Below are 26,935 nucleotides of genomic sequence, written 5' to 3' on the forward strand. Positions count from 1 at the left end.
GGATAAAAAGGCTGGTGGGCTTGCTTTGACTGACAATGGCTCAGAAAGGCCATCCTGTTTCAGAGCTCTCAGTGACATGGATCAAGGCACTCGCTGCAGCTCAACTATGTGCAAACCATCCTTTCCCTTACGCCCTTACGCCCTTCTGGGATGCGTGTGGTGAGAACTTGCCTTTTGCTCCTACAGTTTCAAAAAAAAAAAAAAAATTCTTCAAAACTTAGTTTTCCTCTCCAGAATCCACAGCATAGACATCTCTGCATCAGTCAGTACCTGTCATCATTGCTGTGTGCTATCCCTGGCCATCTGTCTGCTGTCTGCATGTTAGAGCCAACCTTCTGTTCACATCTTAGCCTGGATAGCAGCTTACCTTTAGGACATCCTTGGTGATGCTAATGCCATCAATGAACACATCCCCGGAGGTAGGAGTAATTTCTCCAGTCAAAATTTGAAAGGTAGTTGTTTTACCTGCTCCATTGAATCCAAGTAATCCAAAGCACTCCCTCTCTTGGATAGCAAGGGAGATATTTTTCACAGCCAGAATTAGTGGAGACTTAAAGTATATCTTAAAAAACAAAACAAAACAAAGAAACCACACATACACAAAGCACAATTTAGTAAAGGACATTTGTAGGTTACATACAAGAAATATTGTGGACAAAGTGGTCACTCCCTCAGATAGTGTCACAAGAACTTTAGAGATGTGTTTCCAAAGTTCCTGAAGAACCATAGTGAGACTTTGACACCCTCAGAGGAGGTGGAGGGCAGACTATGAAAGCCATGAAATGGCCTTACCTTTGTGAGCTGCTTAATGAGAACTGGGCAATTCAGGAACTTTTCAGGCTGGTACAGGATTTCTCTTCTCTCGTTTTCTACATCATTATCTTCAGAAGTCCCAGATAATTCATTGGAAATTATATCCTGTATTTTTCAAGACAAAAATCTTATGGGTGGATATCTTTTGGAGGCATTTGTCCTAAATGTAGTGGGTTCACAAAATCCAAACTTTGGCATGATATTACGCATGTCTAAATGGATCTTTTGAGCAATTTCCGAGGAAATTGATGAGTATTTACTCTTGTGTAGACATCCAATAGTAATGAGTAGTTCAGCACAGCAATGAAGGTGGTGAGCAGAGAAGAGGCAAAAGCTACTCAGAAGGTAGAAACCATGAATGTACATGTTCTAATGTATAATTCAAAACTTTAAAACATTTATGGAAATGAACAGAATTCTACATCTGTTTCTGTTTCCTGTGCCTTTTCTTTGGCTCTTTCCCTTCTGTTTGTTTGCTTTATCCTATTCGGAATTGTTTTGTTTCATTATTGTCGCTTAGATCACCTGCTTGTCTTCTAATGAAGGACAGAAAGGAAGTAGGTTGTGATGGAAGGGGAGGAGCAGGGAGGAGTATAGGGAGAGGAAACTGTAATCAGAATATATTGTGTGGAAAATTCCTATTTTTAGTATAAGAGAGAAAGTACTCGTAGAGGTTATTTTATCATCTGGACATCAGGATGGAAATCATCTGAAGAGATTGGGGAAACTGAAAAACACAGCAATTCTGGGATGGCTCAGCAGTTAACAGCACTTAATGCTCTTGCAGAAGACCAAGGTTCAGTTCCCAAGACTTGCATGACAACTCACAACCATTTTAACTCCAGTTCCAGGAGATCCAACACATCTGTAAGCCTCTGTGGGACACACATACGCATGCGCGCGCGCACACACACACACACACACACACACACACACACGTACATGCAAACCGTTGGGCTGGATGTGGTGATATATGCCTTCAATCCTAGAACTCAGGAAGCAGAGGCTAGCTGATCTCTGGATTCAAGATCTGGTCCACATAGTGAGTTCCAGATTAGCTGGGGCTACACAGTGAGAAAGTGTAGTAATGCATTGTTAAAATGTGGTAATAAATAAACATTGAGAACTAAATGAGAATTATCTGGGCATGTGGTGAACACTGATAACTTTAGCACCTGGGAGGTAGAGGCTGGAGAATGCGAGTTGCAGGTAGCTTGTGGTTTTGCGGTTAATTATATGTAAAGGTCTTTGAGGATGAATCCTTTATCACAACCATCATCTTGTAAAGCCAGGAATTCTAATTATTACTACAAAAAAAGAACTAGATTTGAGTCAAATCTCCTCCCAAACAGCCAGTGTCTTCGGATGCACTACCCAGCTTGCATTTGAGATAAGGCTTCTGCTTCCCCACCCTGAAGCCAGTGTCCGGAGCTGTGTGTGGCTTGACTTAATCTCTTTCATGGATGCACAGTTTGGGTATTCTTTGACTGTCCTGTCATTACCTTCATGAATTTCTCAAACTCTGCCTCTTTCTGTCTTTGGAATACAGTCTACTCTTTCTTATATTCACTTTTCTTTACCCAGGTCACATGGAAACAGCCTCTAGTCTTTTACCTAGAAGCCTACATTATTACTTTCAATTTTGAGACAGTGTCTAAGTTACCTAGGCTGGCCTTGAACTCCCTCTATAGCCCAGGAGTGCCTTGAACTTGTGATTCACTTATCTCAGCCTCCCATGTAGCTGGGACTATAGACCTGTATTACCACATGTGGCTTGGTGTATGTATTGTTAAATGCTCATGTTAGAATCACTGACAAGTTGAAGAGCCATGACTTTGAGCTTGCTAAAGAGAAATCAGGAAATTAACAAGTGGGAAGTAAAAGTAAATTATAAAAATAAAGATAAGAAAACTGAATATAAGATAATGTGGTCAGCAAAAGTAAAATCATGAAGATGTAAACTTTACCCCTTCACAATGGTCATTTGAATGAACGGGATTTATTTTAGATTATACCTCAGCAGGACTGTATGAAGGACACTCCTGAAGACACTGATATCTTTCTAATAACTGAGGTATAAAAATGCCTACTTTCCCTGTCTAATTTCCATGCTACCTGAGTTTTGCTGTTGCTTTTGTTGTTTGCTTTGTTTTGTTTTGTTTTGGCTTGTCCCACACTTAAGCATTTACCGACTTGTATTTCTTGCAGACACCAAAGTAAATGTATTGGTGGATGAGCATCCTTAATTTCCATGAGATATTTTCCCAAAAGAAAATGAAGAGAAGGAAAACAAAGCCGGCAATGCTCATGGCAATTAAATACTTTCCAATCATAGGCTTCTTCAAAGAATAAATGTTCTTCTTGGTGTCTGAGGATGGAAGGGAGAAACACGGGGCATCACTTAATTTTATTGGGCAACACTGATGCGAACGACTGATCAAACACCAAATAAGAAACAGGATAAAATGAAATATTTGGCTAAACTAAGACACAATCTTCAGAGTTTGAGAAGTGATTATCCTCCTATGGAAATGCAGTCTAAGAGACTGGCACTAATCAACATATTGTATAGTAACCTAGTAAGGATATGAATATTAATGCCTGTACTGGTTGTTTATCAATAAGCTCTGTCAGCAAGCCCCAGGGAGTCATATTTCTCCACCTTGCCAGCACTGAGATTTCAAGTATGGGCCACCAGCCCAGGCTTTTTTAAAGGTGGGTTTTGGGAACTGAACTCACGTCCTCATGTTTATATTGCGTGCATCTTAATGACTGAACTATCTCCCCAGCCTAATGACTGAAATGTATCCATACAAGAACAATTGCACAGAGAGTTCCTTGTGCTTTGTGCCCAGTCTCCTTTATTACTCACCAACTATGCTAGCTGCTAGTGTTGGGCATGTTATTGTGATTGCACAGATATGAATACTTCACTGAAGTACCAGATTCAATTATATTTCATAGCTCTCAACACAATGTTCCTTAGGTGCTCCATGTTCCAATCCCAGAAACACCCCGCTTTATAGTCATCCCTGGCATTTTCTTGGCTGTGATTACATTCAGACTCATGATTGTGGTGGTGCTGCAGTCGTTGTAGAGGGAGTCCGTGGAGGACAGCACCCTTTTATCATATTAAAAAACGAGGTGCGCATTGTTAGTGTGAATTAGTTTTACTGCTGTTGACTTGAGCATCTACTTGATGTCATGTTGTTAGCTTTCTCGGCGAGAAACCTCTTCCTTCTCCCACCCTTCCACACTGAACATGGAACTATCAAATTGAGATAAATAGATTAAAATATAATCAATAAAAATAAAAGGAAAATATCAGAGTTACGATGTTTACATAAACAGGCTAATTATTTTCTATATCTTGACATATAATCCTTTACTTTTATTGCTCAAATCATTCCATTTTGGGTCCTTGAATTTCTCCCTGCACTTTTTAGTGGGATGCATGTATGTATGTGCGTGTGGGTGTATATGTGTGTGCATGTGTATGTGTGTGTGTATATGTGTGTGTGCATGTGTGTGTGTACACATGCACATATAGCATAGAATACTTATGGAGGTCATAAGACAACTTGGTTCTATCTTTGTGTGGATCCCAGGAACTAAATTCAGGTCAGCAGGCTTGTGTGGCAAGAACCTTTACCTATTGAGAAACTAGGGGCCCTGAACTTTCCTTCTAAAGAATCATATTCCAAAAATGCTTGAAAGGAATGTATAAATACAATTGAGTCTTCGGTTTTCATTTTTTCAATGGCTATATTAATTTATTATAAAAAACAAATAACTTATTGAGAAAACTATGATCTTTTTAATAGACCATCAAATTTAGTATTCTTTTAGTAGCATTTTTCATTTCTCATGCTTTAGAATTATGGTTTTAAAACACTTGATTCATTGCAAAGATAATATGCAACATAATATACATTTTCGGCATAACAACACACTGACAGCTATGGATCCAGTCCTCCCAAGTGAAGTCCATGTGTACTTTTTTTTTCTTCCATCTTTATTAAATTGGGTATTTCTTATTTACATTTCAAATGTTACTCCCTTTCCTGGTTTCCAGGCCAACATCCCCCTAACCCCTGTCCCTCCCCTTCGATATAGGTGTTTCCCTTTCCATCCACCCCCATTACTCCCCTCCCCCAACAATCCCGTTCACTGGGGGGTCCACCCTTGGCAGGACCAAGGTCTTCCCATTCCACTGGTGCTCTTACTAGGCTATTCATTGCTACCTATGAATTTGGAGCCTAGGGTAGGTCCATGTATAGTCTTTGGGTAGTTGCTTGGTCCCTGGAAGCTCTGGTTGGTTGGCATTGTTGTTCATATGGGGTCTCAAGCCCCTTCAGCTCTTTCAATCCTTTCTCTGATTCCTTCAACGGGGGTCCTGTTCTCAGTTCAGTGGCTTGCTGTTGGCATTCACCTTTGTATTTGCCATATTCTGACTGTGTCTCTCAGGACAGATCTAAATCCTAGTTCCTTATCTAGTTTGGTAGCTGTATATGTATGGGCCACATGTGGGGCAGGCTCTAAATAGGTGTTCCTTCAGTCTCTGTTCTAAACTTTGCCTCCCTATTCCCTCCTATGGGTATTCTTGTTCCCCTTTTAAAGAAGGAGTGAAGCATCCGCATTTTGGCCATCCTTCTTGAGTTTCATATACCCTGTGCATCTTGGGTAATTTGAGAATTTGGGCTAATATCCACTTATCAATGAGTGCATACCATGTGTGTTTTTCTGTGATTGGGTTACCTCACTAAGGATGATATTTTCCAGTTCCAACCATTTGTCTATGAATTTCACGAAGTCATTGTTTTTGATAGCTGAGTAGTGCTCCATTGTGTAGATGTACCACATTTTCTGTATCCATTACTCTGTTGACGGGCATCTGGGATCTTTCCAGCTTCTGGCTATTATAAATAAGGCTGCTATGAACATAGTAGAGCACGTGTCTTTGTTGTATGTTGGAGCATCTTTTGGGTTTATGCCCAGGAGAGGTATAGCTGGGTCCTCAGGTAGTTCAATGTCCAATTTTCAGAGAAACCTCCAGACTGATTTCCAGAATGGTTATATCAGTCTATAATCCTACCAACAATGGAGGCATGCTCCTCTTTCTCCACATCCTTGCCAGCATCTGCTGTCACTGGAGTTTTTGATCTTAGCCATTCTGACTGGTGTGAGGTGGAATCTCAGGGTTGTTTTGATTTGCATTTCCCTTATGACTAAGGATGTTGAACATGTTTTTAGGTGCTTCTTAGCCATTCGATATTCCTCAGCTGTGAATTCTTTGTTGAGCTCTGAACCCCGTTTTTGTTGTTGTTTTTTTTTCATTTACCTCACTTTATTTTTTTTTCTTTTTCTTTTTTTTCCATCTTTATTAACTTGGGTATTTCTGATTTACATTTGAATTGTTATTCCCCTTCCCCTTTTCTGGGCCAACATCCCCCTAACCCCTCCCCCTCCCCTTTTCTATGGGTGTTCCTCTCCCCATCCACCCGCCATTACCGCCCTCGCCCCAACAATCACATTCACTGGGGGTTCAGTCTTGGCAGGACCAAGGGCTTCCCCTTCCACTGGTGCTCTTACTAGGCTATTCATTGCTACCTATGAGGTTGCAGCCCAGGGTCAGTCCATGTATAGTCTTTAGGTAGTGGCTTAGTCCCTGGAAGCTCTGGTTGATTGGGATTGTTGTTCATATGGGGTCTCAAGCCCCTCCAAGCTCTTTCAGTCCTTTCTCTGATTCCTTCAATGGGGGTCCCGTTCTGTGTTCAATGGTTTAATGATGGCATTCGCCTATGTATTTGTTGTATTCTGGCTTTGTCTTTCAGGAGAGATCAACATCTGGTTCCTGTCAGCCTGCACTTCTTTGCTTCATCCATCTTATCTAGTTTGGTGGCTGTATATTTATGGGCCACATGTGGAGCAGGCTCTGAATGGGTGTTCCTTCAGTCTCTATTCTAAACTTTGCCTCCCTATTCCCTCCCAAGGGTATTCTTGTTCCCCTTTTAAAGAAGAAGTGAAGCATCCACATTTTGGTCATCCTTGAGTTTCATGTGTGCTGTGCATCTAGGGTAATTTGAGCATTTGGGCTAATATCCACTTATCAATGAGTGCATACCATGTGTGGTTTTCTGTGATTGGGTTACCTCACTCAGGATGATATTTTCCAGTTCCATCCATTTGCCTATAAATTTCATAAAGTCATTGTTTTTGATAGCTGAGTAGTATTCCATTGTGTAGATGTACCACATTTTCTGTATCCATTATTCTGTTGAAGGGTATCTGGATTCTTTCCAGCTTCTGGCTATTATAAATAAGGCTGCTATGAACATAGTGGAGCATGTGTCTTTGTTATATGTTGGGGCATCTTTTGGGTATATGCCCAATAGAGGTATAGCTGGGTCCTGGAACCCCTTGTTTTAATAGTGTTATTTGTCTCCCTGCAGTCTAACTTCTTGAGTTCTTCGTATATTTTGGATATAAGCCCACTATCAGTTGTAGGATTGGTAAAGATCTTTTCCCAATCTGTTGGTTGCTGTTTTGTCCTAAGAAACCTTTGTCTTATAGGAACTTTGCAGTTTTATGAGATTCCATTTGTTGATTCTTGATCTTAGAGCATAAGCCATTGGTGTTTTGTTCAGGAAATCTTCTCTAGTGCTCATGTGTTTGAAATTTCCCCCCACTTTTTCTTCTATTGGTTTGTCTCTGGTTTGATGTGGAGGTCCTTGATTCACTTGGACTTAAGCTTTGTACAGGGTGATAAGATGGAATGATCTGCATTCTTCTACATGCTGACCTCCAGTTGAACCAGCACCATTTGCTGAAAAGGCTATCTTTTTTCCATTGGATTTTGGCTCCTTTGTCAAAAATCGTGACCATAGGTGTGTGGGTTCATTTCTGGGCCTTCAATTCTATTCCACTGGTCTATCTGCCTGTCTCTGTACCAATACCAAACAGTTTTTATCACTATTGCTCTGTAATCCTGCTTGAGTTCAGGGATAGTGATTCCCCACAGAAGTCCTTTTATTGTTGAGGGTAGTTTTTTGTTTTTTTGTTTTTGTTTTTGTTTTTGTTTTTTTGTTGTTCCAGATGAATTTGCAAATTGTTCTGTCTAACTGTATGAAGATTTGGATTGAAATTTTGATGGATATTGCATTGAATCTGTAGATTGCTTTTTGTAAAATGGCCATTTTTACTATATTAATCCTGCCAATCCATGAGCATGGAAGATCTTCCCATCTTCTGAGATCTTCTTCAATTTCTTTCTCCAGAGACTTGAAGTTCTTGTCATTCAGACCTTTTACTTGCTTGGTTAAAGTCACACCAAGGTATTTTATATTATTTGGGACTATCATGAAAGGTGTGATTTCCCTAATTTCTTTCTCGGCTTGTTTCTCTTTTGTGTAGAGGAAGGCTACTGATTTGTTTGAGTTAATTTTGTACCTAGCTACTTTGCTGAAGGTGCTTATCAGGTTTAGTAGTTCTCTGGTTGAACTTTTGGGATCATTTAAGTATACTATCATATCATCTGCAAATAGTGATATCTTGACTTCTTCCTTTCCAATCTGTATTCCTTTGACTTCCTTTTGTTGTCTGATTGCTCTGGCTAGTACTTCAAGAACTATATTGAATAAGTAATGAGCGAGCGGGCAGCCTTGTTTAGTCCCTGATTTTAGTGGGATTGCTTCAAGTGTCTCTCCATTTAGTTTAATGTTAGCTACTGGTTTGCTGTATATGGCTTTTACTATGTTTAGGTATGGGCCTTGAATTCCTGTTCTTTCCAGGACTTTTATCATGAAGGGGTGTTGAATTTTGTCAAATGCTTTCCCAGCATCTAATGAAATGATCATGTGGTTTTGTTCTTTCAGTTTGCTTATATAGTGGATTATGTTGATGGTTTTCCATATATTAAACCATCCCTGCATATCTGGGATGAAGCCTACTTGATCATGATGGATGATTGTTTTGATGTGTTCTTGGATTTGGTTTGTAAGAATTTTATTGAGTTTTTTTGCATCACTATTCATAAAGGAAAATGGTCTGAAGTTCTCTTTCTTTATTGGGTCTTTGTGTGGTTTAGGTATAAGAGTAATTGTGGCTTCATAGAAGGAATTCGATAGTGCTTTGTCTGTTTCAATTTTGTGGAATACTTTGAAGTCTATCCATATTTACATGCTACCTCACTTTTGCACCTGCAGGGTTATCCATAAATTGTATACATTTTTATCTACATATAAATGGGTCAATTATATATCCTTAAAGTAACAAGGTACTAATCTTAAATTTGAACAGCTTGACATTGTACATTCTCAATTGTCATCCAGAAACTGTTTCCCCCTTGTGTTGCCATTTCTACAATTCTCAAATTGGAAGCGAAATAGAAACATCATAATAATCTTGGTTCCCTTCATCAAGTATCAATATTGGTCTCTGACATGTTTTCTGCCCCACTGTACCCCATATTTTGACACCATAAGAGAATTTGCAGATAAACTGCCTCTACATTTTTTAAAGATTCTCTTATTTTATCTTGTTTTTGCTCCCCCCCCACTGCCTCCTATGTCTTGTTCCTCCCTCCCCCCTGCCTTATCTGCCCTTTGAATGGATGTTAACTTCTTCCTTCTTCTGGGAGTGCTTGTTTGTTTCACAGTCCATCAAGCCCTCAGCCATTCTGTTACTTAGTGACGCTCTGTCTGGGATGGCCACTTGGGCATGTGGCTATGGCAGCCACGTCTCTTGTTTTTTGGAAGGAGGGTGGAGAAGCAGAGTGGATAGAGTCTTTTCATTCCCAGGCAGGCTCGTGTTCTGCAGGGCCCTCAATTTATGCTTTTCGTTGACTTCTTTTTGCACAACTTCAAGTCTCTAAGAAACAGTTCTTCCTTTCAAGTTTTTTCTTTTCTTTTTTTAAATTTCTTTTTAGTTGAAAATAGATTCTTCTCTCATATAATACATCATGACTACAACTTCTTCTTCCTCAGTTTTTCTCTTTGCAAGTGTGCTGGCTAGTTTTACATCAACTTAATTCAAGCTGAGATCATTGAAGAGGAGGGAGCCTCAGTTGAGGAAATGCTTTCATAAGATTTGTCTGTGAGGCATTTTCTTAATTAATAATTGATGGGAGAAGGTGTAGATTGCTGTCTGTAAGCAGGTGAGGGCAGGTGAAAGACAAGCTAAAGCCTGTAATTGGACAGTAGGAGGGCGGGCTGAGAATGTTTGAGAGACGGCGGAAGGAAAGAAGATGGAGGAAGAGAAAGATGATCCAGATTCTGCATGGCTTTAATTAGCCACAGATAGCTATGAATATCTTATAAGGGATGGGTAATTACAGGACAATATGTCTTATCTACGTGGGCAGTTTATTGATATCAGTCAGCTCTGAGTTCATTGTGTGGACGTTTTGTGGGGTGAGAATTTGCTGATATAAATCTGATTGATAAATTACAAGCCTCTAGAGTTTCGATTGGATGGCTAAGAATGGGAGTAGCATCTGCAGCAAGAGAGCTGCGAGATGGGTGGTCTCGATACATGAAAACGGGGCCAGAGAGTAGCTAGTGATAGTGTGGGATGGTACATTTCTTATTGTTTAATGCAAGAAGTCTCTGCCTGTTGTGGGTGGTGCCATCCATGAACTAGTGGGCCTGGGTTCTATAAGAAAGAAGACTGAGCAAGCCAGGGAGAGCAAGCCAGAAAGCAACCCCCCTCTATGGCCTCTGCATCAGCTTCTGCCTCTAGTTCTGTGCCCTGACTTCCTTCAGTGATGGGCAACTGTGTGAAAATGTAAAGCTAATAAGCCCTTCCCTCCCCAACTTTCTTTTGCTTCATGCTGTTTCATCACAGCAATGGTAACTGCAAGACACCAAGAATGAAATTTTCCCAAACTAATAATACACCAAATCACAAATCCTGCAGGTTCAGGTGATCTAAGCAGGAGAAATATTGATTCCCCTAAGCTAAACTGAGATAATATAGTCATTAATGAGAATAAACATACTGACAATAAATAGTTTAGAAACTCTTCTTATGATCTTAGACAGTTACTCTCCCAACACAGAACAGAGTGAAACACACAAATCTCTGAAGGGTTTTGTGGGAATAGCTGTACTTCTTATTGTAAGTACAAAATAGATCAATAAAATTGAAAGCTTGTTTTCTGAAAAGACTGATGAGATTGATCAAGACCTTCTCAAGATTGATCAAGAATGAAAAGAAGTGCCAATGAGAGGGCTGATTGAATAAAAGCACTTGCCACCAAACCTGAAATGAGCCCAGGGTCTACTTTGCAGAAGGAAAGAACTGATTACTGTAAGCTTTATAAGTTGTTTTCTGATTTCATACACGTGCCCCTCCCCCACCATAAAAGACATGCTCTCACACATGCTCGCACACAGAAAGAAAAGACAAGTGGCAACAGTGAAGGATAGTATAACTAGAAATGAGGATATAGTCATAAATCTTACAGATGCTAAACTTATCCTAAGGCATCCTGAGCAAACTTACCCCAATAAAGTTAAAATTTTAGAATGAATTAAGTGGCCCCACAAAACAATGATAAACTCCTCTCTCAACATTTTAAATAACCAAAGCATAAAATCAAAGAATGCAGTCTTTATTTTCAAAATCATCAGGAATTTAAAACTTGTTACAAAATAAGAACCACAAGTAGTACAGCTATTCCCATAAAGCCCTTCAGAGAAAGCACAGGGTAACCATGGCCTGTGATGGGGTTGCTTTAATGTAACATCTAAACATCAGGAACAATCACTGAAACAAGCCAGGCTTGTCTATACTGCAATTGTATCACGCTTGATTTCGCCACACACCACTGGCCTGTGTAATCGCATTACAACTATTGGACATCGAAGAACGGGGAGAAGCAGATCACAGAATTGAAGAAAACATTTACAAATCATATATAGAAGGAGTGTCTTGTGTCCAGAATATATCAACCCAAGTGGCCCGACTGTGGGCAAAGACCTTTTTACAAAAGAAAAGTTACCCAAGTGGGCAATAGGCAACCAGGAAGAGGCTAACGCCGTTAAACATCAGGAAAAGGCAAATCAAAATAAAAATGGAATACAACCCCTGCTAAGATGGCCATGATAAATGGAAAAAGTAACAAGTATTAGGTGACTGTATGAAGAAACGAGTCCTCATGCATCGCTGTATAAAGAGACCCAACCATACCAGCTCCTAATGTTTGTTTTCTGTACAGTTGGCCCAGCTGGAGTACTAGAATATACTTACATTCTTTGCTACAATTCAGGTATTTGAGAACATTCTTTTGCTGGATGCATAGTATTTTCCTCTGGTAAATAACAGTGTACTCACTGATGCACTTCCCAAGGTTGTACGTGGGAAAGAACAGCAGCGAACTGAGCAGGAAGGTTTGGGTGGAGTTGGATATGATGGTTGATAATCCTAAAAGGTGATAAGAACAGGTTACGTAAAAGGAAATGAAGATCTCCAGGTCATCAGTCCTCTAAATGATCAAACCAAGGCAAGTGAATTGAAACCCAGATGATAATTTCTGAATAACAGTTCATTACTTGCTAATAGGTTTTGGAGTTTGTGCTGATGATTACAGAATCCCGAAGAGTCTTTTTGGTAAAGTAGAACTGTGGCTTTTATTTTTGATGTGAAAAGAACTTAAACTATACTTTTGACGATTATAGTGCATGTCAAATTTTCTACCTTTTCTAAAATCTTGTTTAGTACATTGCAACTTGTACAAGTTTTCACATTCTTGGCCCAAGGTTGTCATGTGTATGAGGGGATTTTTCTTCTCCTTTCATTTCCTTTCCCTTCCTTATCTTTCCTTTCCTCAATTCCTTTTCCTTCCTTCCTTCCTTCCTTCCTTCCTTCCTTCCTTCCTTCCTTCCTTCCTTCCTTCTAGAATACTTTTTAATGGCACAGCAACTGTGTATACACCTGTTTGTTGTTTCCTAATCCACTTATCATTTTATTAATTTCTCAAGTTCTTTCAACGTGGTGTGTGTGTGTGTGTTGTCTCTGTTATTCAGGTTTTACTCCTTTTTTGTTCATAATTCTTCATTTGAATGTTATTCCCTTTGAAGTTGTATGTCTGTTCAATTTTAGTCTTTGCAACATTAGTAATTAGAGCTACACAGTTTTTTAATTAGTAATTAGAGCTGCAGAGCTCCCTGAGTAGTTCCTACTTCCTGTTACTGTCCTTGGCTCATGTATCAGTTCTCAGGCATGCGTTCCTTTTCCCATTACCCTTTGCTGCTGATTCGTGATGCAGTGGCACAATGATGAAGGCATTTCCCTTATGCATGAGCCCAGACAGTGCAGCATCTGCTCGGCCTTTCAGATATTATGAAGCAAGGTTTGCTCAGTAGGTACTAGGTGTTGTCTTCTCCTCACTGTCTTGGCCATCTGCTCTAAGAAAGGTGTATATGATACTGTGTTTCTGCAGTTAATTGGAGTAGTTCTGGTAACATTGAGTATGTATACATCCTTGTTAGATTGTCAAGCAAATACAATTTTAGAATTCTTAGGACTTTGTGCTAAAATGAATCTATCACCTGTAGGATGATCTCATTATGCAGCAAGGCAGGTCCAGGATAAGGCAAAGCCTATCATTGGATAAAAAGGAAGGGTAGGTGGGGAAATGTCTAGGAATGAAGGAGGTGGGAGGAGGGGCGAGGAAATCAAGATGAAGATGTCAGAGCAGGATGATCCAGATCCGGGTGGACCAGGTCAATTTTATCTTGACGAGGTGGGCAGTTTCTATCTTTATTAATTGGCAGTGAATTTATTCTGCAGATGTAGATTGAGAATTTAGCATATAAATCTAATTGTTAAATTACAAGTTTCTAGAGCTTTGATTTTACCAGGCTACAGGGGATGTGAGCAAAGTTCCTGATGGACAGAGAGACAACCTGTCTCAGCTCTGGATGCTATGCTAGGCTATAGGATGCCTGGGGCTAGCATGGCATGGTGCTACGTTAGAGTGGCCCGTGGAGCACGATGTGTGTGTCAGCATACTAACAATCCACCAAGAGGACAGTGTGTGAAAGCTTTTGGCAGAGAAACAGCCAGAGCCCGCGGCTCCTGTGATTCGGGTACTGGTAGCCACTGAACCTTTTTTATTTTTACTGCAACAATCACCACACTATTACCTTATGTCTCTGGTAATTTTAACCTGAAAAATACATTTGTTCATATCAATATAACGGTTCAAGTTTTAGTTTTCCGTAAACACATCTTTTGTGACTTTTTGTAGATCTTAGTTACCTAAACTGTGTTTTCTGTAAAGAGCATGAAGGTAGAAGCCGGGTTTGGAGAGAGTCCATTACAACTACCTTTCTGTTTATCTCCTGATCATGTTTTCTCATCTTGTTTCATTACTGGTGTCCAGTGTTCACATTGACTTTCATATTACTCTTCTGTTTACTGTTTTCTACCTCATTCTCTCCCCTTCTCTCTCTCCTTCTGTACTGGACAGATTGGGTTTTGCAGCTTACACTTTAAAGAGCTATTCTATTGGTGACACTGGGCATCTGGCTTTCTGGTTCACTCTTGGGCTGCGCTGTGGCTGCTCTGTGGTTACAAGGTCCTGCAGTTTTACCTGCTAGAACCAGGTAAGGGAAATTTATGAAACAAAGGATTTCTGTCTGTGAACAAGTCTTGAAATTCTAAACATTTCAAACACTAATTCTTTGCCCTCTATGACTTCTTTCTAAACTTTATTTAGCCACATTCCATATCTTTGTTGTTTCTATGTCATGGGCTATCCTATGTATATTTCCTTTGCGTTAGTCTTTAGTCTACTACTTCTCACTTTAACTATGGATGCTATTTTAAAACTTTAATCTACAGAAGCTGTGTTAGTTTTATTTTTAATTGACATGTAATAATTGCATATATTTAGGGAATAATATATAACATTACAATAGATGTATATATTGTGGAATGGTCGAATAAGAATAGTTAGTGTGAAGCCACTACCCAAAGATTATACATGGACTGACCCTGGTCTCCAACCTCATAGATAGCAATGAATAGCCTAGTAAGAGCACCAGTGGAAGAGGAAGCCCTTGGTCCTGCCAAGACTGAACCCCCAGTGGTGTTGGGGGGAGGGTGGTAATGGGGGAAGGATGGGGAGGGGAACACCCATTGAGAAGGGGAGGGGGAGGGGTTAAGGGGAAGTTGGCTGGGAAACCGGGAAAGGGAATAACAATCGAAATGTAAATAAGAAATACCCAATTTAATAAAGATGGAGGAAAAACTCCATTTGAAATGTAAATAATAAAATATCCAAGAAAAATAAAATAAAAAAAAGATATCACCCAAAAAAAAAAAAAAATAATAGTTAGTGTGGCCATCACATAAAATGTTTTCATTTGTGGTCATACTATTTAAAATAATCTTTTAGATATTTAAAACTATATATTATTATGAAGAATAATCACCGTGATATACACTATAACCAACCCAAGAACAGATTCCTCCTAGCTAACCACACTGTGAGTTTAATTATTTTCCTTTAAAAGTTTTATTTGCAAACACTTTCCAAATCTATTTGTTTATACTCCCAAGACTCTGTTACAGTATACATTTTAATGCATATTCTCTATATTTAAATTTGAAGTATATTCAAGTTTGGTTCTGATATAACAGTATTTTATTTGGGGGATGGAGAGATGGCTTAGCAGTTAAGAGTTTGGTTCTCAACACCCACACAGTGACTTACAACCACTGTATAGCTTCAGTTCCAGGGTATTTGGTCTCCAGGGACAGCTCTATGCACACAGCGTACACAGAGAAAAGAAGGTGCACATACACAAAAATAAAAACAAATAAAAAAAACCAAACATTTACTCTACGTGGGAATTAACCGTGAGATTTTCTGGAAGCCAGGGAATTTGTATTTGTATACGATTTTTACTATTCAGTTGGGACCACAGCCAGGTGAAATTATTTAAAACAAACTATCAATGTTTTGGGGCTTTTTTCCTCACATGGTTACTATACTTTTAGAACAAAATGTATGCGAATACTTACCAATTGTTAAGGGCAATATTTATTTTGTATCTATCTAGTTCAAATAACCTGGTTTCTGAAAGCAGCTGTAAAAGGCCCATGCCATTATCAGCTGTGTGAGGTTTGAGAAGATACTTGAGTATGCAGAGAAGAAAAAGCCACAGAACATTTTCAACAAATGGCGCTAAGGAAAATGGATGTCTACATGTAAAGAAATAAAAATAGATCTGTATCTCTCATCCTGCACCAAAATCAATTCCTAAGGATCAAAGATCACAATGTAATACCCAGACCTCTCAAGTTACTGCAGAACCATTGAGCCCAAGCTATAGGAAGTGGGAGAGAGGTCCTGCCAAGGACCTGAAGTGCAGGTTGGACCTCAGCTTTCTAATACAAAGGTTTCGAGGGGAGCATGCTGACTAGGTGATAGTAGAAACCCAAGGTTATTGAGATATTTCTAACACAGATGTTTGCAAAACCCTAGAACTTAGCTGTTTACTGCTATGCATCTTTTTGGTCCATTTATTTCTTGCTTTCTGTGGGGAAGGGGACATTTTGTGAAGTTCTCACACTTACCGGCTTCTATTATGGTATCTATCAAGAGACCAGAAGTGCCAGAGAGATAATAGAACACCAGAAGTTGGATGTAGGCAGGGATGCTTCTAGAAAACAGGAAGCTCATCAGGTATGTGAGGGGGATGGCAGACCATCCAAACAGTATGAGGATCAGCATCGTTTCCAAAATGTGGTAGTCAGTGACATAGATGTCAATTTTGTAGTATTTGAACATAACCTGAAACAGAGGGTACAGAGACAAAGGTGAAGGTAGAATCTGTCTATCTGTCTGTCTCTGTTACCTCTCCCTCACTCCCCTCCCCCCCCACACACACATCCTAAGCCAAAACACTCAAAAAAAAGAGGAAATTCCAAGACTTTTATTTTCTTTAGAAGTTTATCCATTAATTAATACAGTCTGGCTCTTTAAAATAGAATCTACAACTTAGCATGAATTCAGGTCAAGTGCACCTCCTGCTCACCAGAGCACATTCCAGCATGCAGAACCATAGCCATGGTCTTTTCTTATTTTGTTTTTCTCCTTAGAAGGGTTTTTCTAAAGATTCATACACAGAACAAGTAGAATCTCATACTAACAACAGCTATCAGCTTTCCTAAAAAGCAGATGATTTTTCAAAATGGTTTTTCCTTCTATTTCTTCAGTCGTGTTTCATTGATACCCATTGCTTTTAAGTTAGGCTTCATGGGTCTAGCCTGCTTCTCCCACTCATTCCAGGACATCCTTCTTACCTACTTATAATTCATGTGGAAAACTAGATAAGGAAGCCTAAATTTAGAGAGACCTATATTAGAATCTTGTTTGACTGAATCTCCTGCAAAGTCCTGGAAACCACTATTTCACACTCTGAGTTTGGCTGTTTCGTAAATCTCAGAAAAGTGGAATCACACAGTATTTGGCTCTGGGTGGTTGCTGTATTCTAGATAAACACCCTCTGCCTTCATCCGCAGTAACAGCAAACGTGAGGAACAACTTCTTTCTGAGGCTAAATGACGCTGCGTTGCTTGTGGATGCCATATTCTTTCCCCCACACACATCTGTTGGTGGTCCCTAAGGTGTCCTCCACATTTGGGCTATTGTGATTAGCATATAGTGAAAGTAGGAGCGATAATATACCTTTTAGAAATGGTCTCACGCGCCCCAACTGAGGGTGATTGTAAACCCCTAACCTCATGCCTCTATCACCAAAGTAATGAGATTCCCACACGGGCACCATCCTTCTCAGTGCTGAGGTGTGCTTTATGAGATAATGAGCAAGGTTCCGTACTAGCATAGCTAGGTTTGTGAAAACATTAAATAGAGGAGATATTTTCCTGGTGGACAAAGGAAAAGAAACTTACAGGGTCCACTCAGCAGCTGACTCAGACAGATACAGACACCAATAGCCAAACAGTGGATCAGGCTCAGAAAATCTTATGGAAGAACAGGAGGAAGAATTGCGGAGGAAGGGGGTGGAACTCCACAGGAAGACCAACTGAGTCAACTAACCTGGACCCTTGGGGCTCTCAAAGTTTGAACCACCAATCAAAGATTATACACTGGCTGGACCTAGGCTTTCCTGCTCATATTCGTAGATGTGTAGCTTGACCTCTATGTGGGTCCTGAACAACTGGAGCAGGGACTATCCCAAAAGCTGTGGCCTCTATGTGGGATTTGTTCTTCTAGCTGGTCTCCCTTGTCTGTCCTCAGTGGGAAAGGAGTTACTCAGCCTCAAAGAGACTTGAAGTGCTGGGGTGGGGGTAAGGGGTACCTACCCAGAGGAGAAAGGGAGGAGGAGGGGGGAAGGATTGTGGGAGAAGGTGACTCAGAAGGGGGCAGTGAGTGGGGTGTAAAGTGAATAAATAAAAAATAAATTTTAAAAAGGAAACTTTCAAAACATTGTTCGCACTCACCAGTAGGAAGCAGCAAGAAATGAAGAAGATAATAAAGTCAAACACCAGAGCTGAAAGCCAGTACACAAGGACAGAGACCCCACTCAGAAACTGCATGTGCTTTGCCTTGGTGATTCTCTCAGTCACCGTCAGGATGCAAAAGCCACTGACCAGAAGAGCCATGCCCAGCTGAATTTTGAAGGCCACAATCTTCCCATAGGTACTCCTACAGAAGAAACAAAAGGAAGATACAGATTTCTACCAATGGCCATTTTTGTCTCAGAAATAGAAGTGGATACGGTGGGAAGAATGCATCTCGAGTGCAAAAGTAGAACAAGTAAATAGCAGCAACAACAAAAACACACCCTGGCCACTCTTTACTGGTGGGTTGTGGCTGAGGTTTATTGAAGACTGTTATGGAAGCATCGGCACCAGAAAGTGACATGAAGAGAATGTTGTCTAAAACTGCCAGGGACAGAGATGGTGAATGGTAGGCTTCGTTGTTGAACAGAACAGTAAGCTTCGCTCTACCTGCAGCCACCTTGATGGAAAGTGCAATAATACATAAATGGATGCATTCTTCATTCCCCTCCAAGTACTTGAGGAGGTCACCTAGGGTGAAGACACAGTGCTTGTCAGTAATTCCAACATACAGGTCATGCCACTCACTGTCCGCCATCCAGGACTAACGATCACGTTTCTCACCACTTCCAGTCCTGCTGAGACAATTCTTTCAGACATTTGCTGTTATCCTTGGGACTTATTCCATCATTAGAGTCTGGGATTTCTAGTTGTAATTAGTGTAAGCCAAACTATAATTTTGCTGATAAACAGCCTTATGTATTCCTTCGACTCAGCTACCTTGCTTTAAGAGATTCGTAAGAAATTTAACTCACATCGCAGAGTTCACTAAACTCCCCTCTGATAAAATGGAAAAACTAGTGAAAGTTTTTTTTTAAACTTAGTAAATGTTATTTTTGCTCTCTAAACTTGCTCTTTATTTTTGAGCTCTTTTTTCTTTTTTCTTTCTTCTTCTCTCATATATTACATACAGACTGCAGTTTCCCCTCTCCCTCTCCTCCTAGTCTCTCTTTTTCACTTCTCTTCACTCCTAGATCCATTCCGCCTCTGTTTCCCTTCAGAAAAGAGCAGGCCTCCCAGGGGTACCAACCAACCATGGCATAACAAGCTACAGTAAGACCAGGCACAAACCGTAATGCCAAGACTGGATGAAGCAACCCAGAAGGAGATAAAGGGTTCCAAAAGCATGCAAAAGAATCAGAGAGAGCATCACGACCACTGTTATGAGTCCCACAAGAACACCAAGTTATACAACCACACACATATGCATTGGGCCTAGGTCAGACCTACACAGGCTCCCTGGTTGTCAGTTGAGTCTCTGTGAGCCCCTATAAGCTTCAGTTAGTTGATTCTCTGGGCCATGCTCTTGTGGTGTCCTCAACCCCTCTGGGTCCTACAATCCTTTCTTCCCAGCTTCCACAGGATTCCCCATGCTCTTTTTGAGAATATTTCAGAGCTACAAAGTCTCAACATTTTTTGGCCAAGATCCTTAGAGGAATAAAAGCATTGAGGGGAGCTCAACAGTTTGTTCCCTTCTAAGTGGTCGGAAATCCCTGTAAGTCTCCAGGATTTCAGTGAAGTCCAAGACCTTCATACCCTGCACAGCAGTGAGGAGGAGACAGACTAAGCCTTATACAAGTCCAGCCTCCATCTAATAAAGCTCTACTCAGGCCCACAGCGGGTTGGATGATGCCCAGCCACATAGGTGTCAGCTTGCTAAAGACAGAAATAGGAAGTTTGTGTGGCGCTAAAGGCAATAGGAGGGAAAGTGTGGTGGAAATGTTCCGTATGTTAACTATTTCATTCGACTGGTTCCATTTTCATATTGTAGCTTTGATAGAGGTTACCACAAGAGATGAGGCTTCTCAATGCTTTGTAAATGCACATAAACCACAAAACCACAAAACAATATAGCCAAACGGTACTATTATGACTTTCCTCCACATATAATGAGAGAATAAAATCTATGCAGTCCACTTAGGATGTATCTTTTGAACACACACTCATTCCCTAAGTCTATTATTCTTGCCTTGCCTAGACTGCCACTGTAATGCTGCAGCTGACTTGACTGTAGTCTCTCCCCTTTCCAATGTTTTCTCCACCTCTCATATGAGGTTATGTTTGTTATGTGACAGGAACTGAGTTAGGGGCTAGAGATATAAAGAAGGCTCTCATCTCCCCATAATTTCTGTTGAGAGGCAGATGAATAATGCATGGTTGTAATTTGGTAAAGCCCATAACTGAGGCACGCTTATAAATAAATGAAGGGGAGGCAGTTTTATTCTGAGGAGGCAGGCTATGCTTTATGTGTTACTGTGGTGCTAAAATACCTTTCCAGAGCTCACATTCACTCAATTTACGGTGCAGCATAAACAGTTTACAGTTCTGCCTTGCTCTCAGAATTGACAGGAGATAAGAGTCTCAGTTAACACTTAGAGAGGCCCCAGAGGTCTCCAAAACAACACAGGCTATTGCCAGAACATTAGCCACAAAAACATCGCAATAAGACCCTATCGCTGAAGATACTACACATTTGGCTATAGGACAGAGAAATATTAGTCACCAATGGACCAGGAAAAGTCCTCCCCACTGGCTAGCCTATATAGTGCTGGAAGATGCTGTAAAGACTGATGGAGAGAAAAATATCAGTGGTCTAACCCAGAACCGAACTGCATGACTTAAATGGACCAGGGAAGAATAACCACTGGTCCAATTGAGGCATGATTATCACAGGCTAACTAATCACCTTATGATTGGATCTGAGATCTGCTCCACAGGACAGAATTTCATGCATGGTACTGAATTACTGGTCAAAACCTGGTCATAGGCCCTAAGATAAAACCTGCTTTGTCATTTTGTTAAATGATCATACTGTCAAATTGATATCTAAATATTCATGTTTATACCAATAGACCAGATATCACTCAGTTTTGACCAGAGAAGCCTCTTTTTGCAGTGGATACAAGTCAATGGAAAGATACCTAAACTGGTAATTGTGCTGAAATTAAGAGACTGACTGGGTTCTCAGGCCTAAGTGGGATACCTATATTAACTCTCTAACCATGTCTCAGAGAATATCTCAGAAGAGGATACAGAAAGAATGTAATTGCCAGAGGAAGGGGGATGCTGTCTTTTGGACATGGTGTGACTATGGTACCCATGAACTCACAGCAGCTGTCGTCGCCTGCATAAGACCTACACAAGATCAAGACAGTCAGAATTCCAACTTAGAAGAAGGAATAAACACGCCTCAGACCTCTTCCTTCACTGAGGAACTATTGGCAGTTAATAGTTTCTAGGGGACAGTAAATTACTTTTTGAGTGTGTGACCACTGGTAGACTTCCCAGGTTCCACCGGAGCAAGTTACCATGTGATACTTATACATTTCTTTGGGAGTGACCCAACGAAATCATTGAAGAGACAACATTTTTGTTTCTAAATTAGCCTTACCTTGTACTTCCTTGAGTTGGTGGTTGCCAGGTTTTAGCATATTCTCAAGGTGTATTAAGAGACTTGTTGTCAAATTAGATTTCCCCAAAATAGAAAAAGGCACAATGGTTTGACCATAGTCATCCAAATTCATTTGCCTGATTCTCTTATGTCTAAACTCATGAGACTTGAGGAGTAAGAAAGTAGAAATGACAAGCCCCAGTATCTGCACTGAAAGCACCCTCCAGTTTCGCCAATTGTACATCAGCCTCTTCATGAACATTGCATGGAACTGCTGCAGGTAGAGGGGACACTAAACAAAGAGGAGAGAGATCCTGTGTCACTGCAACCTCCAGACCTCAAAGCATCATTCGCACTGAAATGCATTGACATCAATGTCTCTGAAATTTTGTGGTGTAAAAGCTTCGTGGAATAAACAACACACACACACACACACACACACACACACACACACGGCACATACAGCTTATCTAAGAAAGTAAGTTCTTGGAGGAGATCCAGACCTATGATGTCAATAATGTTATCACCCATCTGCTAGTATAAGGCAAGGGACAAAAAGCCTTTTTGAAACAACTCTTTACTAGAATGTGGCCAAGCACATTTGTTCCTGTACCTTGTGGCTGCTTCTTGTGCAATGGTAATTGAGTGACAGTGATGGAGACCATGTGGTCCTTAGAGCCCTCAGCCTTTGCTGTCTCTTTACATTGAGTTGCCTGACTTTAGGTATAGCATACTACATAAAGTGCTTTAATCGAATGTTGTATATAATACTAAAAGTGGCAACAGGATGCTTTTTCCTGACTCCTGGTAACCACTATGTCTAGGATGCTTCATAGGTACAATGGACAATTGCAAGAGCAAGGGAAGAAATACTTGGCAGCCCAGGCAGCCTTTCCATGAGGAGGGCCTCACTTATTTGGACACAATCTCCCAAGCAGTTACTTCCCTTGAAAGACTTAGAATACACACCAAGTTGGTAATTTGAAAAACCAGGCTCTCTAGTATACTTATGTCAACTTGAAAGAGCAGATAATTTGGACTTTCAATTTGGAAAACAACAAAGCAAGACAAAACCCCCAAAGAATTGCAGAATAATGGTATCAGCAGTAAACAGCTGATATGTTTTCCTAGAATCCATCTCTCCACATTTAGACATTGATCTGGCTGGGGTTCCAACTTTTCCATACTGGGTTGGTTCTGTAGCGGCTGAGATCTCTACATTTTTTTGGTTTGTGTATTAATACAAGACAAAACTATTGTGTACTGACTAAGAGACATTTGTTTCTTAGCAAAGGTTCTTACCCCAGTGTTAAACACAATGGTCTGGTCTTCACTCTGGGTGGGAAAGCCTGCTCTCATGCTACTTTCAACATCTCTATTCCTGTTCCCTTTGCTTCCTGCAGAGGGCGACTGAGTAGCTTCCATATCTGGTTTGGAGTCTTCCATTTTACTGACCCTATATTGAAAAATGAACAAAGCTTGTCATTTCAACCTTATCCACTATCCCTTGCTTGAATAATGTGAGTTGCAACCCTTGACTCCAAAGGCCCCTTGGGTTATTCATTGTTTAGTGGCAGCTGATTTAGTTTCTAAGCACCAACCCACCTCTGAACCTTGTCATGCTTAAATTACTAAAGTGTGGAATCTCAGCTTGGCGAACTTAACAAAGAGTCTTTCCCTCCAAGGATCCCCCCTTTTTTTCTATGTACTTTTCCTTACCTAAGGAAGACTTCTTCCATAGTAGTGATAGACATACCAAAGCTAGAGATGCCAAGGTTTTCTTGGTTCTCTTCCAGAGCAGTCAAGAGAGCTTCAAACCTACAAGTAGGAGAAGATGATGGCCTGGGACTAAAGGGATAATTTTCATACTTCTTCTTATTCAAAAGTGATTTCCCCTCACCAGCCCGTCAATGCTTATTATAATCTCATGTTTCTGTTAATTCAGAAAGGAGAGACACACAGAGAAAGCAAGACAATAAACTGCTGTAGTGTGCTATTTCCCATTGATACTTTATTTGGATACATATAATTTTGATTTTCTAACAAAACTATTTAGATACTCTATGAAGAGATTGACAGTTGATGGCTGATAGATAAAGGAGAGTCGCTATTCTTTGGAGGCATGGCCAGTGTAAAGTTGCCCATTTCCCAGGGGTTGGTTCTTTATTCATGTACATATAGGCAGGACTAACTGGACTCAGTGGGTTATTTAAAAATGAAAACAGAAGTGCTGGGTCCCTCACTCGCTGCAGACGGCCTGCCTCGCCTCATGCTCTCCCGCTGCCGCCCTGCAGAAATGCTTTGACTACCCACAGTCCTTCACCAGATGAGACCAGTGTCTCGGGCACTGGCTCCTCATCTCACTCGGGCCTATGCCAAAGATGTAAAATTTGGTTCGGATGCTTGAGCCTTAATGCTTCGACCTTTTAGCCGATGCTGTAGCTGTTACAATGGGGCCAAAGGGAAGAACAGTGATTATTAAATAGAGTTGGGGAAGTCCCAAAGTAACAAAAGATGGGGTCACTGTTGCAAAGTCAATTGATTTAAAGGATAAATACAAAAATATAGGGGCTACACTTGTTCAGAATGTTGCCAATAACACAAAGAGATTGGGGATGGCATCACCACTGCTACTGTTCTGGCAGGTCTATTGCCAAGGAGGGCTTTAAGAAGAATAGCAAAGGGGCTAATCCAGTGGAAATCCAGAGAGGTGTGATGTTGACTGTTGTTGCTGTAATTGCTGAACTTAAGAAACAATCTAAACCGGTGATAACCCCTGAAGAAATTTCTCAGGTTGCTACGATTTCTGCAAACGGAGACAAAGACATTGGGAACATCATTTCTGATGCAATGAAGAAGGTTGGAAGAAAGGGTGTCATCGAAGTGAAGGATGGAAAAACCCTGAATGATGAGCTAGAAATTATTGAAGGCATGAAGTGTGATAGAGGATATATTTCTCCATATTTTATTAACACATCAAAAGGTCAAAAACATGAATTCCAAGATGCCTATGTTTTGTTGAGTGAAAAGAAAATTTCTAGTGTTCGGTCCATTGTACCTGCTCTTGAAATTGCCAATGCTCATCGGAAGCCCTTGGTCATAATTGCTGAAGATGTTGATGGAGAAGCTCTTAGCACACTGGTTTTGAACAGGCTAAAAACAGGTCTTCAGGCTGTAGCAGTCAAAGCTCCAGGGTTTGGGGACAACAGGAAGAACCAGCTTAAAGATACAGTTATCGTTACTGGTGGTGCGGTGTTTGGAGAAGAGAGGTTGAATCTAAATCTTGAAGATGTTCAAGCTCATGATTTAGGTAAAGTTGGAGAGGTTATTGTCACAAAAGATGATGCCATTCTTTTGAAAGGAAAAGGTGACAAAGCTCACATTGAAAAATGTATTCAAGAAATCACTGAGCAGCTAGATGTCATAACTAGTGAATATGAAAAGGAAAAGCTAAATGAGTGACTTGCTAAACTTTCAGACGGAGTAGCTATGTTGAAGATTGGAGGGACAAGTGATGTTGAAGTGAATGAGAAGAAAGACAGAGTTACAGATGCTCTCGATGCTACAAGAGCAGCTGTTGAAGAAGGCATGGTTTTAGGAGGGGGCTGTGCTCTGCTTCGGTGCATCCCAGCCTTGGATTCATTAAAGCCTGCTAATGAAGATCAGAAGATAGGTATAGAAATTATTAAAAGAGCACTTAAAATTCCTGCAATGACGATTGCTAAGACTGCAGGTTGTTGAAGGATCTTTGAGAGTTGAAAAAATTCTGCAGAGTTCCTCAGAAGTTGGTTATGATGCCATGCTTGGAGATTTTGTGAACATGGTGAGAAAGGGAATCTTTGATCCAACAAAGGTTGTAAGAACTGCTTTGCTGGATGCTCCTGGGGTGGCCTCCTTGCTAACTACAGCCGAAGCTGTAGTGACAGAAATTCCTAAAGAAGAGAAGGACCCTGGAATGGGTGCAATGGGTGGGATGGGAGGGGGTATGGGAGGCGGCATGTTCTAAGTCCTAGAATAGTGCATTGCCCTTATCAATGAACTGTGACAGGAAGCTCAAGGCAGGTTCCTCACCAATAACTTCAGAGAAGTCACCTGAAGAAAAGGACTGAAGAGAAGGCTGGCTGATCACTGTAACCATCAGTTACTGGTTTCCTTTGACAACACACAATGGTTTACTGCTGTCATTGTCCACGCCTACAGATAATTTATATTGTATTTTTGAATAAAGACATTTGTACATCCCTGATGCTGGGTGCAAGAGCCATATACCAGTGTCCTGCTTTCAACTTAAATCACTGAGGCATCTCCACTGTTCTGTTAGCATCAGGACTGTAGCGCTGTATCACCACATGAGAAGTTCGGAAGCAGCCTTTCTGTGGAGGGTGAGAATGATTGTGTACAGAGTAGAGAAGTATCCAATTATGTGACAACCTTTGTGTAATAAAATTTTGTTTAAAGTTAAAAATAAAAGAAATACAGATATGAAATTGGGAGGGAAATGTGTGGTAGGGGCTAGGGAGAGTTAGAGGGGTCAGGATGGGGTGCATATGATAAAGATACATTGTATACTTGTATCAAATTTTCAAAGAATGGGGCTGGAGAGATGGCTCAGTGGTTAAGAGCATTGACTGCTCTTCCAGAGGTCCTGAGTTCAAATCCCAGCAACCACATGATGGTTCACAACCACCTGTAATGAGATCTGATGCCCTCTTCTGGTGTGTCTGAAAACAGCGACAGTGTAGTTATATATAATAAGTAAATAAATCTTTAAAATTTTTTTCAAAGAATGAAAGTCTAATTTTAAAAGATATTCAATGTTGACAACTTTAGTTGACAAGAATTAGCTTATTTTGTTTATATATGATGGTTCCTGTAACAATGAAAAGAAAAGAAATGGGGAAAACACATTCAACAGAGGAAAAGGCACTCAGGGACAGGACATATTTTGCTTATTTTAAAATGTATTTTATCTTTTGAAGATGAGATGTTTGGAACCCTGGAGGTTACATGCAGAAGATGACACTACACCCCTTATCTCTTACCATTTAACCATGAAACTGCCAAAATAGACAAGTAAAGGAAATTACTCATGACCTTTGTCTAGGCAAGATTTTTGTTTGTTTGTTTTCTGAT

The 26,935-nt window shown here is 40.4% G+C and overlaps 1 protein-coding gene and 1 pseudogene across 1 annotated transcript in view; one reads left to right on the plus strand and one right to left on the minus strand.

Annotated features, from left to right (window-relative positions):
* LOC116893918 (ATP-binding cassette sub-family A member 3-like) overlaps positions 1–26,935 on the minus strand; it is a 91,776-nt gene that overhangs the window by 12,820 nt on the left and 52,021 nt on the right. Inside the window, exons 17-26 of the mRNA XM_032895640.1 lie at positions 23,522–23,620; positions 23,105–23,258; positions 21,803–22,094; positions 18,636–18,882; positions 18,292–18,496; positions 16,402–16,618; positions 12,064–12,237; positions 3,003–3,181; positions 793–918; positions 368–562 (exon numbers count right to left, since the gene is read on the minus strand). Coding sequence (XP_032751531.1) covers positions 368–562; positions 793–918; positions 3,003–3,181; positions 12,064–12,237; positions 16,402–16,618; positions 18,292–18,496; positions 18,636–18,882; positions 21,803–22,094; positions 23,105–23,258; positions 23,522–23,620 — 1,888 coding nt within the window. The remainder of the gene's footprint in view (positions 1–367; positions 563–792; positions 919–3,002; positions 3,182–12,063; positions 12,238–16,401; positions 16,619–18,291; positions 18,497–18,635; positions 18,883–21,802; positions 22,095–23,104; positions 23,259–23,521; positions 23,621–26,935) is intronic.
* Positions 24,099–25,974, plus strand: LOC116893919 (annotated as a pseudogene).

The sequence above is a fragment of the Rattus rattus genome, chromosome 2 (genome assembly GCF_011064425.1).
Source record: "Rattus rattus isolate New Zealand chromosome 2, Rrattus_CSIRO_v1, whole genome shotgun sequence".
NCBI classification, from domain to species: Eukaryota; Metazoa; Chordata; class Mammalia; order Rodentia; family Muridae; genus Rattus; species Rattus rattus.